The sequence below is a fragment of the Parasteatoda tepidariorum genome, chromosome 6, assembly GCF_043381705.1.
Source record: "Parasteatoda tepidariorum isolate YZ-2023 chromosome 6, CAS_Ptep_4.0, whole genome shotgun sequence".
Taxonomy (NCBI): Eukaryota; Metazoa; Arthropoda; class Arachnida; order Araneae; family Theridiidae; genus Parasteatoda; species Parasteatoda tepidariorum.
This window is the reverse complement of record NC_092209.1, coordinates 21,272,415-21,289,350: the sequence shown is the minus strand read 5'-3', so window position 1 is coordinate 21,289,350 and position 16,936 is coordinate 21,272,415. Positions and strand designations below refer to the sequence as shown.

The window sequence follows — 16,936 nt, the reverse complement described above, 5'->3', positions numbered from 1 at the left end:
ATATAAAAGGGATAATCCATATATCATTGATATTTTATTATTTTATCTCTTAACAATTATTAACACATGGTCTTGTTCTATTAAAATGTATATAATCTATAAAATATGAAATAAAATTCTTGAATTTAGAAATTAATTTATATTAGATTCAAAAACTTATTTTAATAGTGCTCAAATTTTTTTTTAAAAAAATGCATATTAAATATTAATTGAATATTTGACCATACTCAGATAGCCAAGCAGTTATAAGAGTTGAGCAAGAAAATAATCCTTTATAATCAGGTCAAAATATAAATTAAGTAAAACATGGACTTAATGCATTAAAATGTATATTTATATAATCTATAAAGTATGAAATAAAATTCTTAAATTTAGTAATTAATTTGTATTAGACGCAAAAAAATTGTGATTACATAGTGTTTAAAAAAATTACAAGACTCCGAAACGTAACTTTCCCTTATTATCTCAAAGGAAACAAATCCAGCCAATCAGAAAAAGGTAGTCAGAGCGGTTTAAACGTCATTGCTTCGGATTCAGTTAAACCAGATCAAGTTTTGTGTTTCGAACATTTCTTACCGAATCGCTGAATTTTTTAAATTCGTTGCGAATTTACGAACGGAAAAATTAAAAGAAAAATTAAATTTTACGAACGGAAGCAATTTAAAACTATTGGATTTAATCAATCTTAAATTAGATTTAATCACCCTGATTCATATTCAATGGAATACCTTTTACCTCTTTTAAGGGATTTTTTACAAAAAAATATCCCTAAAAATAGGGATATTTTCTTAATTAGTAAAAATTTGGAAGAATTTTTACAAATAATCCAGGGTATTCGCGTAAAATCCAGTAGCTCGGGGAAATTCCAGTTGGGTTGGCAGTTATGCATATTAATAGAATATTTTATCACATTTTGATAGCCAAGCAGAACTGAGCAAGAACAGCTAAGACATTAAAATACACATAAAACAGCTTTATTTTAATTTATTTATTCTACTTATTCATATGAATGAGACATTTGCAAATGTTATTTTCACAGATGACATAATGAAATTCCTATAGTGAATACAGCAAGCTAATAAATCTACACTTTTAAACAACATTCACAGATTTCTGGAAGATTCAGTTTGCAATTTACAAAAATAATACTGAAATAGCTCCAGAAAATTCATTAACAATATAAAGCAGATTATTTGTGAATTAAAAATCACATGTATGACTATCACAAAACTTGGGAATAAACATCTATAACTCATTCACGCAAGTAAACATCAGATAAAATTTTTTATTCATTATATTAATAATAAAATATAGCAATAACACTCACTTATATTCATTTAAATAATTTTATTCCAATAATACATGGCATTATATAGATATGGATAATCACAAGTGCATAATTTACAATTATCGGTGAGCACACATAAATAAGAGTCAAAATTCCTGATATTTAAATTAAAAAAAAAAAAGAATTCAAAATTTTATATTATTTTAAGAAACGAAGAGATTTAAATTAACTTTTATACATTTAATAGTTTAAAAAAATAGGTTTTCCAAAAAAATTGGTTGCAAGCAATTAAGTTCTTTGCAGATATTAATTAAAAAATTACATTGCTAAAGTCACCAAAGGAAATTCAATAAAAAAATTAACAGGTTTCATTTGGAGAAATTTTTTGTCATTAAATGATTTAGCAATATTCCGTAATTATCACTGCTTCAATTTTCTCTCCATATGGGGGTGAAGTTAATTTGTTTTAAAATAAAATATAGTAGCATTGCTATTTTGGTTTAAAAGAAATTTCAAGAAATAAAAAATACAATTTCATAATTATCTGAAATTTTTGTTTGATGATTCCTGAAAGATAATTTTAATAAATAAATACAGAAAAATTCAGCATATATTTTTTAATGATATTTAAAGCACAAGTTTTCATAAAATACTAATTTTATGTCATGGTTCAAGAATTTTGACTCATAATAATTTTCTACTGTAATAAATAAGTGTAAGAAAATACATTTTATTTTTACAATTAAAATTAATTAAAATTATAAAGAATATAATAAATACAAATTCTGTAGAATATAGTTACATTTTAGAAATCTTTTAAATTCATTAGTGTCTTTTAAAGATGTAAGAAATTAGAAAAATATTATTTAATTCTATTTGAATTTCAAAAAAAATATTTTACATTTTGTTCAAATAAATTACATGTCTTTGGAGGAAAAAAATTCATCATATTTTTCCAATTATAAATATGTCAATTTGATATGCAGACAAACATGATATGCTTGAAAATTGAATTTTGACATTAAACTCGAAAATATAATATTCAACTCCCCTTTACACAAGATATTTCATAATAGCAGCACTTAATATATATTTATTGAATCTTTTAACAATGAAGACAAAAGGTATACACATCACGCTGACAGTTACAAGTTATTTTTTAAGTTAGAAATAGAAGGGAAGAGAAAAAAAAAAAACAGTAGCAAAAAATTATCAATTACTATTGAAGAAAGTGAATGCACATCAAAACTAGTTTGACTATGGAGGAAACAGAGAGTGCTTGAAAGAGAATAATTAGACATACATTAAGTATCAACTAAACAAACAAACAGGTTTTGACACCTGCCAGTGTTAATGGTAATTTGTCATGCTTTAATTGGTTTTTTCCCTCAACTTAAATACTAGTTTTTTATAACATCTCCAAGTTTTCTAAATATATACTTCTATATTTTTAGGGGGGGAGGGCATTACAGAACAATATATTTTGAAAGGTCTTAACAAAATAATATATTTTGGGTGGTCATTACAGGAATATATTTTTCGGGTGGACATTGCAGAGAACAACATACTCTGGGTGGTCCTTACAGAACAATATACTTTGAGTGGTCAATATATTTTGGGAGGACATAATAGAACATATTTTGGGTGATAATTTTTGAACAATCTGTAAGTAAAACGATTGTTTTCAAACTTGAAGTGTATTAATCAGTTTCACTTTTCAATAGAGAAACCTAATTTGTATAATACTAAATTCCATAATAAAGTAATTCATTATTTAAGAAAAAGCAATTATACAATTATAGTTAAAATGAGCTTAAAAAGACCATAAAAATAAAGTATGAGGTGAATCTAATTTTCTTTTCTAATAAACGAACCTTTTATGATTTAATTCTTTTTAAAATTAATATATATAAGAATAGCATTGTTAAACAAACAAGGATATAATATGAATTCATTTCAAAGCAATATATATCTTTCATTAAACATCAATAATGGTTTGATAAGTTAACCATATATATTTTTCAGATTAGTAAAATCCCAGTGACAAAGATTCTAATTTAAGTAGCATTACATATCAGTGAGTTTATGACAAAGTTTTTGAATAGAATAGCACTAAATATTGCTAACATTAAGCTATCTCAGATACTAATTATTACTTTTTTTTTATAAATCACTCCCGTAAAAATTAGTACATTGAAAATGCTACTAAATACTAATCATTAAAACACATAAACTAAAAAGCACCAATTTATCACATAATTATTTCATAGGCTTTGTTTACTGTTTTACTACCTACTCAAGTATTTACAGCAGTAATTTTTATCAAAATCACATTTTTTTTATCATATCAAAATAGAAAGATGTCACTAAAATTAATACATTCATTATAAAGCTGTATTTTTTTTCTCAAGTGCATAAATACGAACTATTGCAATAAAATAATGTATTATCATTGTATGTTAATATCCTATAAACCAATACAAAAACATTTCTAATGTTGCAGTAGAATGCCTTTAGGTTTTCAATATTTTTAACTTCACCCAAAATAATATTATAAAACATTGAATCACAAAAATAAAAACAAATAGTCAATTTTAATCAAAACAAAATATTTGCTTACTAGAAAAATATTTATCACAGACTTTATCATATTGAATAATTCAAAATATTGACAATAACATTTTTTTAATGTTCAATTAATAATAGTATTAATGGAGGTTTATGTGCATACATTGTGTATTGAGTTTTAATACCTCATTGATACATCTGCTTACATTTTTTTTTCTTCCTAAATGAGTTGTTAATTGATAAAGAGAAAATTACATATCAGAAAAACATTCCTTCAAATTTTCATTGTATTATCAAAATAATAATAATAATAAATAAAGAATGAAAAATACATATTATTAATAAAAAAATCCCTCAAGACAACTTAGTTATATTTTTTTCCAATTTATTCCTTTGTGAAACATAATTAACAAAAAAAGTTAGTAAAAAATGAATTTAAATTGGATTAACCCGAAGAGTAAAATAGTTAGAATTTAGTGATGACTATAACTTTCATCATATCAAGTTAGGGGAATTAAAAAACTTGAATGTAACAATTTTAAAACACAGAAATCAAGGTAAAAATATAAAAAAACATAACAAAATAGAGGCAGACCTAACTACTATGTATGTATCCTTAAAACTTATTTCAAAATAATTAATTCAAGTTAAAGTACAACTAAAGAACTGTTTATCTCATACAATATTTATTTTAAACAAAAAACCAATCTATCAATATAAACTCCTCTTTTTTAACGTCAAACGATGTAGTATTTTAAAAATTATATATTAGATAATTTCATTAGCATAAATAAAATAATTATGCATTTGAAACAAATTAACTAAATTCATAAGAGTAAGTCTACTTACTATTCCTTAAATACATAAAAACAATAATTTTATACTTTCAAAATAAGACATAAGAATAAAATGCAAACTGTCTGCCAAATGCTAGTTTTAGATTTCAATATTAATAACAATCTTATTACAAAAAAATTAAATTAAACAATGTAACAACTATAAAACACAGAGAGTAAAAGCATAAATAACAACTTAATAAATAATTTTATAGTTCAACAACAAAAATTTGCAAACAGTTTTTATAAATAATGAGACCACATCACATGTACATAGAAAAAGTAAATGGTTTATAAAACTATTATAGGAAATAATTTATTAACTACATGGTTAAAATAAGAAAATATGTTAAGTACACAATACATAAATAGATCCAGAAATATCAAGCAACATATTAAAAATTAAGAAAATGTAAAATTGAGCATAAAGGAGACATTTATTTAACATGAGCAAAGAAATAAGTAATGTTGAATATGTAAAATTGTTAAATAGGGGTACACAACGTGACTTGACTGTTCATTCTGCAGCTTCCTGGCTTCACCAAAAATTAATTGGAAAAAACTAATTAACTGGTCATAATTTTAAAATAATGTCAATAAACTTTTAAAAAAGAACATAGAAATAAAAACATGGAAATTACAAAAGGTTGAGTCATTTAACATGGTGCAAAAGAGTTAGAAATATATTCTATATTTCATTATTTTTGTTAATTTTAACAAAATTTATTATAGGGTTTATTTAAAATTAAAAATGTAAGTAAAATTTAAATACAATAAAAGAAAATTAACTTTTCCCCGGAAAAACCTGCTACAATGCAATTTTAAAAATGAATTGATAATGCTTTTGTTATCCTGCAGAATAATTAAATTATAATCAAATGACATGAAAATTGAATTCATGATGCACCTATTCAAGAAAGCAGTTTTTTTTTTTTTTTTTTACTGCAGCCCTTTTTCAAAAACGGTAGTATACCCCTACGATAACAATTAATTTTTAGATAAAAATAACATTTCTTTAGAGTACATGTAAGCAGAACATATGTTTAAGCATTATTTGAAAAAAAAATAATAACAGAATAAGAGACATAGGGCTTAATATAGAGGAAAATTTTAAATTATCTTGGAAAATATTTTATTACTGAGCATTGCTTATTTCCTGTAGTGCAAACTAGTAACATAATTGGTAGGTGATAGTTAAAACAAAATACACTACCAAAAGACTTGAGCAATCCTTTGAATAGAAAAAATTATAGTGGCGTAAAGCATGTGTATATTCATTAAAACACCATACATTGTAAACATTGAGCCGTCCTTATCCAGAAGATAAGGATCTTTATTAACAACAAATGAGGGGAGCTAGTTGTTATGTATAATTTTATTCATCTGTGTGGTGTTTAACAAAGTTTCAATTTCAGTGCTAGTTATAAATAATAAATCCTTGCTTTAAGTATTTAACAATTATGAAACTAACATTAGAAAGAAAAAAAATTAACTAATTTAACGGCTAGGACATAAGTGAAAAAGCAAATTACAGACACTGTATTTACTTAATGTACTGATGAATTATAGTACTGAAATACTAAAAAATGATAATATAATGAGTAGCTAAAATACCTTTTCAACTTTTTAAATAAGAAAAAAATTAGCAAATTTTATTTTAAAACCATAAAATGAGATGATATATTTGATAAAATCATCAAACAAAAAAAAAAGTTGATAATGAAATATTAGAGAAAGTTTTAAAATTCTATTAAGATGATAATAAAGGACACTTCAGTTCATTCGAAATTTATTTTAAAGAATTTATTTCCTCAAAAAAGATAAGTTTTATTTTCTTTTTTTTTTAAGGCAACTTTTACACTACTTCCTAGCAGATCATTCAAGATATGACATAACTACAAGACTTCAGAGCTGAAGTGAGATTCCGCTCACTGAAATTAGCACAATTTTGTGAAATACCAAGCAACACATTAGAAATACTTGAGATGTTTCAAGAGCATTAACAATAGATCTTTATAATGCAAACCATGAACTATGAGGCATTAGAAAGAATTCTTTTAAATTATTTTTAAACAAACATACTTTAAAGTGCAAAAATAAGCATTTAAGTAATAACTATTCAAAAAATAAAATAAAAAATTGAAATTATTATGAATATTAATCCAACAAATTTATCAATTTTGATTTGCTTTGGTGATCGTAAAATTATTGCGATACATAGATTTGTATTATATAAATCTTCTACTGCATATTGATATATAATTTTAAAAAATAGTAGAACATTTAACACAATTAAAGCTGCCTTTACATGATTTTTTATTTATCTTTGAATATCTTAAGCTTATTTTAATATCTTATCTTAAGCTTATTTCAATAGCAATTATACTCTTTCGACAGTTATCTTTACGGAATTCCCAGCATTTACATATTTATTTATATTTATATAAGATTTCATAGCAGTTTTAACTGGGCATCTTTATTATAATAATTATGCAAATTTCAATCTTACCTAAAACATAATACATTCTATTAAAATTGTCCTTTTGTATGAAATATTCAGTATTCCTGGATCTATTAACAAACAGTACAAAAAATAAGTAGATCAACAAAGTAGTTTAAAGGCTGCCATTCTCCATACTAATGGCATTTTTTGTCTCACTGATTAATCTTTGTTTATGATGCCTCCAAGGCCAACTACTTCCCCAGAATCCTTTGCATCTCTCCTTGTCATATGAGTCAAGAGTCATTGTATCCTCACTATGAGAATTAGGCATTAGATCAGTATGAATAAGAGGTGTTTTGCTGACTCCGTTCAACAGAGGTTTGACGTTGGAATTGTTCGATTCTTCCTCAGTGAAGATTTCAGCCCAAATAGGGCAATGTTTACTCACAATTCCACCCCACTTCCATCCATCAGGAATAGCTAAATGACTAAGACCATTGACAACAACTCCACTACGACCTAAAAATATTTTTGTTTTAGAAAAAAGGTAGCATTAATTATTTGGTTTTTACAAGAAATATCAAACATTTTAATCAATAATAAGTACGAGTATAGTCTTAATAATCGAAATGATTTCTAAATTTAAAATAAAATGACACCAACACAGTGTTTATAGTGCGGCTTTCAGGAGAACTCCTTCAGACACACGTCTCGCATCGTGGTGGGTACTATGGTTATGAGGAAAAGGCACTTCGAATGAGGGTGTAGGATAAATAATTTTGTCTTAATCTTGGCATAGATCGTCGTGAGTAAACCAGTTGACACATTCTTTCCTCCATTTTACCCCCATTAGAAATGTGCTCTTGCTTGTTACCATAATAGCAGACAGCCCCTGACTTTTAGTCTGGAGTTCTCCTCAAAGCCGTACTATACACATGTTTCTCATACCATACTTAATATCAAAATCCATACTTCTTATCCCTACCTAATTTCAAAATTTCCATCTACTCACATTTACAAAAAATATATATAAATTAAAGAAATGCTTTAGTTTTTGTGTAAAATATATGAGTATAGCTGCAACAACAGAAATTATGCATAAATTAAAATATATACACAAATTAGTTAAAAATGATACCAACACAGTTTTCCCTTTTTTTACCACTTAATTCCAAATTCGTAATTATAAGAGGAAAAAATGGCACATAACAATAATCAAATTAAAAATTTGGAAACATATAACAAGATTTTAGAATAATAAATTTCAATTAAAAAATATACATAGCCTCAAAAAATTCAAAACATTTTAATTTGAAATCTGTGTAGAACAAAATATGTCTCATTTCCTGCATGTATTTCTGACAGCTGTTCAATAAGTTTCCTTTAATTATTATTTCACCCTTACAATTTATTAAATGATATTTTACTTAGAAATGTAAGGGCATTCAAATAGTTCATAGGTAAGTAACAATTAAAATTAAATAGATTTTCAATCAACTCAAGCTTGCATCTTTCATAAATTTTCAATACAAACTCATGAACAGAAGGGGGGGGGGGGGGTTAGAAAATTAAACAAATTGATAAAATAAAGTATGTTAACTTTTAGTATTTATAAATAGTAACATGGCTTAACTTTCTTGAATTTAAATTCAATATCTAGAAAATGTTTTTTAAAGAGCATGATGAACATTGATTTTACCTATAAAATATCACTAAACATCTTTAAGGAATATTTGCATTAAGAAATCAAAATAAATAATTAAAATTAAAAATGAAATAACCAAATAATTTTAATATGGGAATATTGTTTAAATATAGTATAGGAAATTTAATATAGGAATATTGTATAAAACTTTATAATTTATAACTCTTGCCACTTTAGCTTGAACAAAGCCTTCAATAACTTGATTAAGAAATTGAAAGTTATTAAAGCACATTTCAAAAGACTGTAAACTGTTAAATTTAATAATGAAAACTTAAATACGTTTTCCTATAATTTTGGACTTCTCTTTGATGCACCAAAAACTAACACAAACATAGAGTATGCAAAGCAGAATATACTAATTTTTTGCAAGAATAATGTTTGAACTGCTAGGAAAAATTACATTTGCAGCCTTCTTATTTTTTTTGAAGCTATCAGCTGATGGACTTAGATAAACATTTATTTTAGAGGTTAAAGATACACTTTATACTGAGCTTCTCTTTCTTTTAAATATCTTGGGGTTAAAATCAAATTAAGTTTAGAGAAACTAGTGCTACATTTTAAGAACGTATTCAGGTCTGAAACCTTAAAAATAAATTTAAAAAAATATACAATGGTTTTATTTAAACCTGAATTTATGATTTATACCAGCAAGGTTTGATATGAATCTTATTTTATGAGCTACAGATAAAAATAGGGCAACAATTTTCAGAGTAATTTCATGAGATGGAAGAGGAAAAAAATGTGTAGATTTATGTGTATAAAAAAAAAAATTACAAATTAACTAATGAAAGACATACCAGTAAAATATTTTCTAATGTTTAGACTTGACCAGATATGACTTTCTTCTTGCCATAATGAGTCATTTAAAGATGTCTCAACAGGAACTAGACTTGTGTAACCTTGACTGCTCAGCACTTCAAACACTAAACAAAAATAGTATAATTAAATACTAACAGCAATAAGAACAATGTATCAAGCACAAACAGACAATCGATTTATCTCTGTATTAAAATTATATAAACATTATTTCATGATGTACTACTAACACTCCAAGCTTTGAATCCTTGTATTAAATAGTATTTCTCATGAAAGGGACCCATAAGTAAAAAGATTACTTGGATGAACATAACCATGATATTAAACCGGAAATCATACCAAATATAGAAATAATTTATTACATTCAGGCTACAATGGATCCAAAATAACTTTATAACATTTAAGGTTACTTTTTACTTTAAAATACTTTTTAAGGTCACACAGTATAATAAAATAAATAATACTTTTATAGAAAATGAAATAAAATTTGATTTCATATTATTTTTAACAAATGAAAATGCAGTTATAGATAAACAGAATCAATTAACAAAACTTACGATCTCAAGAAACCACAATGGAAAAATAAATATTTCTTTGATTTTAGTTATAATTGAAATATATATGATCGAATAACAATTAACTATTGATAAGAAGTACTTTAGAAAAGCCTTACAGAATTAATCTATTGTATAAAAAGAAGTTTTAATTTAGTATAAAGTAATAGTAGTAATCAGTAGTTTGGTAGTAATTTAGTATTCTAAGTAGTTTCAACTTAGTAATATGCATAAAAATTAAGAATTTATAAAATACGAAGGAAGAAAGATGACACTATACTATGTGGGAAAAATCCTTCAAGGAAAACTTTCTTCCATCTGCACAAGTAATTTGAAATTTGAAGCATGGAGAAAAAAAAGTTCAAGTAAACCTAGAGTAAACAATTAAGTTTTAAATATATTTTTCCAAAATATCAAATTACAAACAAATTATGGCCAGATTACTTACGAATATGCATGGGGGAAGTAATCCTGTCATTATTTGATTGCATTTTGATATTTTGAAAGCATTTAAAACTTCATGGCTCAAACTGAGTTAAACTGAACTCACTTTCTTCTAAGCTTTGAATTTTAAAATACCAATTTAATGAAACAAAATTTGCAATGAAAAGTTTTTATCACAGAATAGAGTCTTCTTATTCAATATAGTGCACCTACACATTTCAATAGTTTTGAATTTTTAGAGCCTATAATAAAGGGTATTAGCATGTTTTGATTAAACACAGAAATAATGATGCTTTATAATGTCCGTGTTTAAATAGTTTTATTTGAGGTAAACTGAAAATGAAATTTTTCCGAAAGCTCTTTGATTATTCTTATTTTTATCAAGTTTTAAATTTTCTTGTCAACATAAATCTCTAAAAAGCTATCGAAAAATAATAATGAATCTAAAGAATTGCCTTGATTCATTAAAATAACTTAAGTTACTAAATACAGATTATAAATGTACAAAAATATAAATTAAAAAAGTAAGTTTTATAATAGAATAAATAGTAAGTTTAATATGTAGGGCTTTTATAAATTCCATAAGACAAAGGAAATTGATAAATTAAATATTGAATTGTATGAACTATGAAATCTTATTAACCATTTGCTTAAGGCTGGTACAATAAGCATACCAGAATGGCTTCATCATGCTAAGCACCGTAAGCAAAAGGTTAACTACAAAAAAATATTTTTGGATATCAAAAACTGCATTTTTGTACTACAGTACACATTTTACACAGTACACATACTTTACACATTTTAACTTACCAGTATGACCAGGAGGAAGTATGAAATCTCCAACTAGGAAAATATTCTTCTTTCCTACAAGGCACCAATATTTTAGTATAATAAAATTATATACATTAGATATGCATGTTATATAGTATACAATAGAGTTATAAAAAATAAAAATTACACTTTTATTTCCAAACAATTTTTTTCAGAATTCATAAATTTAACAGCAATCTAAAAAAGTATATCATTCCTTCTAAAGTTGAAAGTTGCACTGTAGATATTCAGCTGTGACAAAGTTGCTTTACTTGTAAGCATTAAAAAAATTTTGTTTTCTTTTTAAATTAGTAATTTAATCCAAAGTAGGATTTGTATAATTAATAAGACTTCAACTGCTTGTAAAAATATGCATATAAATTTTTAAACCATGTAAAAAAGGATAAAAATAAATAGCCAAATATTTGCTAAATCAAATATGCAGTTACAATATATATATATATTTCNTATATATATATTGTTCTAATCATTATTTGCTTATTTTTATAAACTTAAAGTAAGGTACCCAAATAAAATTATTACAATAGATACTGCGCTTTAGTTAAATTAGTGTAGTAAACAACCAAAGAAATCCAAAAGTTTTAAAAAATTTAATTAAAAATAGTTGCATGTGATTAAACAGATACAATAACACATTCTTATATTTCAAAAATGAATAAATACAGTCAAACTCCGGTTTCACATTGACTGTTTCAAAACAATATTCAGCTTCTTTCATCATTTTCTGCTGATCGTTTCATCATTTTCGTGATTCCCTAAACTAATAATGTTAAATTATCCCGGATTTTACGTTACACTTTTAATGCACTATATGTTTTTCTAACAGATCAAAATCTATTTTCTATCTATAAAGCGTGCACAAACTTTTACCAAGTTTTCCTTTTCTTTAAGACTTGTTAGTTTATTTGTTGTTTTTGACCTTACTGACATTGGTTTCTTTTTTTTTTTTTCTTTTACCTGTGTGAGGGGATTTCCCCATTGATTGAGTAAAAACAAGAGTTTTTGGGTTTGATCCCAGAAGGCTAAAAACTCCCCGTGTAGTAAATGGTGACTGATGCATGTTAAATCTGTTGAGTTGCAAAAGGCCTCCCATGTTCCCATAACAAATCAATATCTCTGGGGTTACTGATCCAGGAGTTTCCTTGTACTCTGGATCGATTCAAAATTACAAGGCTATGGAGTTGAACATTCGTAGTCGTAAACCCAAAATTGGGTGGGCTGTTCAATGACAGATATAAAATCATATAAAGAACATTACACTAAACAACAGGTTAGGTAATCATTTCTTTTTCTTGATTGCAGTAACCTGTAAAATGTTCTACAGCAAAAATAAATGTTCTGGAAGCTTAGAATTTGATTTATACAGCGTTAGGCAAAGTTGATTAAAATGCAATACAAATGGGTTTAATAAAGCTTCTTCGGATTAATTGCTTTGTGGTATTCAATGAGAATATTGGCACTTCAGAACAAAATTGCACGTCTGAATATCTTCGATGACATCTATGTCGGCTACAACGCAGATCCCATTACTTTTAAATTCCTTCAATTTTTATTTAAATGCCAGCTCCCTATGATAGCGATGAAGATGAGCAAACAATACCGGAGAATATTTCTACAACTGACCAAGATTTCGAAAGCATAAAAACATTTGTTAATGTAAACCATATAGCAAATTTGCAAACAATTATAAATTTTAAGAGGGATATTGTTGAATTTGTATCCAAAAGCAGAAAATATGCATTTATTAACGGCAGTCATTGAAAACATAAAACCATATTTTCACTGTAATTAATTTCTTACCTTGTATTTTTTCTTTCAGTTGCTCTAAGATTGAAGGAAGGAGTTTAGCAACGTAAGTTTCAGACACTAAACTGAATGATATCACTACAAAATCAATGCCTTTCACCTTGAAAACAAATAAATATATGAGAAATCTGAGTCATAATGATCATGTTATAAAATGAATACTAGAATCTTACAATTAAGCTGCTTAACAAATCACATAACTGACGATATGGGTAAAAAAAGGCAAACATTTTATTCATATACTTTTACTGTTTTAAAATAAAAATAATCGGTTTTGTCGGTTTTTACAAATTAGGTTAAATTTTTGCCATGATGTAGAAATCCTATGAGAATTAAAAGGTTTCTTTCATTGAGTTGAATGAAAGAAAGAATGAAAAATTAAATGTATTAAGAGTTCATTGTTCTTATTTCATTTAATTTAAGTTGTGGTCATAAAATGTTTTGTCATTTTTCAAGGACTATGAAAATACAGATAGAAAAACAGTAGAAAGAACATATATATGTAATGCCACTAAAAAATCAAAATATAAAAAAAACCACATGAAATTGTCTCCGACACAGGAAATTATCTGCCAGCTCAGCTCCTCATTAGTAAGTGCATTAATTATCAGTCAGTCCTGACAAATTCATGCACCTAACACAAATTAATTGTTTCATGTGCTCAATTAATGCCACAAATAAATTGTTCACGTGTCTAAAACAATTCTTTCAGATGTGATTTAAATTTATTGATGTTTTAGATTTGTTTTATGCAACATCAGCTGTTATAAACTTAGTAAAAAATAAAGTCTCAAAAATACAGTAGAGTCCCGACTATCCGAGTAAATGTGGACCACGACCAATTGAGATAGCCTAAAAACTCGGTTAACGCGAAGAGTATTAAAAAGGGTAGAAGAGTAAGAAAAAGAGCAGGTGTAAATGTAATATATTTAACAAACACAAAATTTATACGAGTACACAACATACAACTCATATTACACTTAAAGAGCATATTTTACGAGAATGATAGAGTTTTTACTTAAAAAAGTCCTTTATTGTTCTTTGTTTTACATTACTTTGGCGCTTTTTTGTTGCAATGTTTCCCATTTTCTTAAGGATAACAGGAAGGTTGGTGTCGCCTCTCCTCGATATTCTATATATTCAATAGCACTTTCATTAGCTTTTAAGCCATCTGTATGAGAGATTTTTATATGTTGATTTTCATCGTCACTGTCTTCATCACTTTTGCTAGATTCATTTTCATTATTGACGACTTTAATGTTCATTTCAACGGTAAACGTTGTCCGCCAGTCTGTTTTCCTGAGAGTTTGGAAGATAAAATTCAGACTTTTTTTGGTGGTAGTTTTGAAAATAAAGAAATAACTGGAACAAAAATATCTTTGAAATATTTGATAGCTCAGTTAAAACGGAAACTAGGATAATCGGAACTCTATTGTAATGAGATTACTCATGCTTAAAAATGGAATACAATTATTTTAAGTAAGAATAGGATTCTCCTTTTTTAAACAATGTTTAGAGGAATGTGGAAACAAATGCTAAAAATTATTTTTATCATATTTTGTTGTACTAATAGTTGTTATAGATTTTACCGCTATTTACTGATCTCTATATTTCTATTTGTGTCATACAACACCAAAATTGAAGGTATTTTTCTCCATTCAAGTTTATAACATTTCATAACCTCTCCAAACTTTAAACAGCATTGCCCATTTAATTAAAACTCTACAATTCTTTCAAACATTTTACAATATTTCCCAATTCCTCTGTGTTAAATTATTGAGCATACAATATTTAAAAGAAAAAATAGCAAATCAAAAAAATTACTGAACAATACACTTTTAAAAGGAGATATTAATTTATTTTCTTTTTCAAATAAAATGCTTTTAAAGCATGAAAAGCTCATTTCATTTGCAAATAATATTAAGCAGGCACTAACTTTTGGTATATTACTCTCAAGCAATGAATAATAAATATCAAGCATCAACATAGACATATTTGACTGGAAATGCTGTGGAGGCATGATTGTAATAGTGCTGTAATTTCTTAGTGCATTTGCATTTGTAGTGAATGAGTTTTATTTAGGGAGCATCTTTTTAAAGGTATAAATACAGCCATAAGAACAAAATAAAATATTAAAAGCATTATCTCTTTGTATAGCAGGATGCGTAGTCAAATTATTCAACAAAAAATAAGCACTTTTCAAGGACTCAAAAAATATTTTTAAGCACTTTAAAAGAATATCATAATTAGGCAGGGTTGGAAAGTTTTTGACAATTGACAGTTTTATACTGTTTTAACCGACATGTCGGGGAAAAACCTTTTGGCCTTGTTTTTGATAATTGTCAAAAATCATGAAGTTTTGAATCACGTAAGACGAATTTTATAAGCTACGAACTGATAATATACCGAAATAGATTGGGATTGAATTAATTGTGAAAACAGTGAATAGAACAATGTGAACTGTGTCTTTTTGCATAATTCGTAGCGAAAATCAACATGGTAAAGGAAAAATCTCATTTTGAAAAAGGGAAAAATTAAGCACTTTTTAAAACACCCATTGAAAAAAGTACCTTTAAGAGAAAAAACTAAAATAAGCACCTTTAAAAAACGCTATGCACCCTGTATAGATTAAGAGAGTTTTTTATAAGGCAGATCCATTTTTCTATGGTAATTTTTGTAACTATTAACAGGCAGACAGAGGAGCCATCAATATCCAAACCCCATCCCAGCCTAACAACAAGAATTTTAAATTACCAGTGAATGAATAGTCACTAACGAGCACTTAAGAACATGGAAAAATCTAAAGTTGCTGAGTTATCAATAGATAATATAGCCAAAAACTAAGCAAACATCTCATTGCTAATAATAAATAATCCATCAACATCTTAATCTTTAAAAAGTTCGTGAGAATTGAATATAAATCGTGAACAAAAATTTTTTTAGTTAGAGAAATAAAACAGCTAAAGAAAAATAAATTTAAAAAAAAAATAGATTGGATTTAGTCGCAACAGTGAATCAATGACTTATTCACTTGTATTGAATTAAAAAGTTAACCGTAACATTAATCATTAAGAAAAGAATAAAAGTATTTATATTTGCTTTTTATAAAATTAGATAAAAACTAAATAATTATTTCAATTTGATGATAATAGAATTAAGAATGATTAAAAAAAAAATGATTTTATGAAATCAAGAAATTTTAAAAGCTAGGAAATATGTAATTCCAATACTGGCATCACAAATGCATTCACAGTAAGTATGCCAGTAAACCAGTGCCTCTGCAAAATGTGTCCTCTGCCTGAAGAAATTATTTGTCTGAGCAAAGAACTTATCTATCTATAACTGAGTGCAGAGGATGCAATATGCTAATGTTGACATTCACTGTAAATCCACCCTTAGTTATAATGAATACAGTTTTAAATGTATTAGTAAGATATTAAATAAAATTTAGTTTCAAAATATCAAATATACGTGTGAAAACAATAACAGATATTTTGTTGTCTTAGATTATAATGCAAAGAGAGTTATAAAGAGATTCGTGAAGTATTAAATAGGTTTCAGTTAAATCTCTTGCAAATGCTTTCAAACTTCTTTTAAATTCTTGGGGTTCACTCAATATTATATTGTTAGGAATTTTGATTCTTT

The 16,936-nt window shown here is 26.2% G+C and overlaps 1 protein-coding gene across 1 annotated transcript; it reads right to left on the bottom strand.

Moving 5' to 3' along the window:
* Positions 1 to 5,976: 5,976 nt before the first annotated feature.
* LOC139425789 (endonuclease/exonuclease/phosphatase family domain-containing protein 1-like) lies at positions 5,977 to 14,556 on the bottom strand. The gene is made up of 5 exons (XM_071181734.1): positions 14,342 to 14,556; positions 13,286 to 13,419; positions 11,465 to 11,518; positions 9,638 to 9,763; positions 5,977 to 7,654 (listed from the first exon to the last, which is right to left on the bottom strand). Exons 1-5 carry the CDS (start codon positions 14,554 to 14,556, stop codon positions 7,308 to 7,310), a joined length of 876 nt encoding a protein of 291 aa, XP_071037835.1. The 3' UTR covers positions 5,977 to 7,307.
* Positions 14,557 to 16,936: the final 2,380 nt, after the last annotated feature.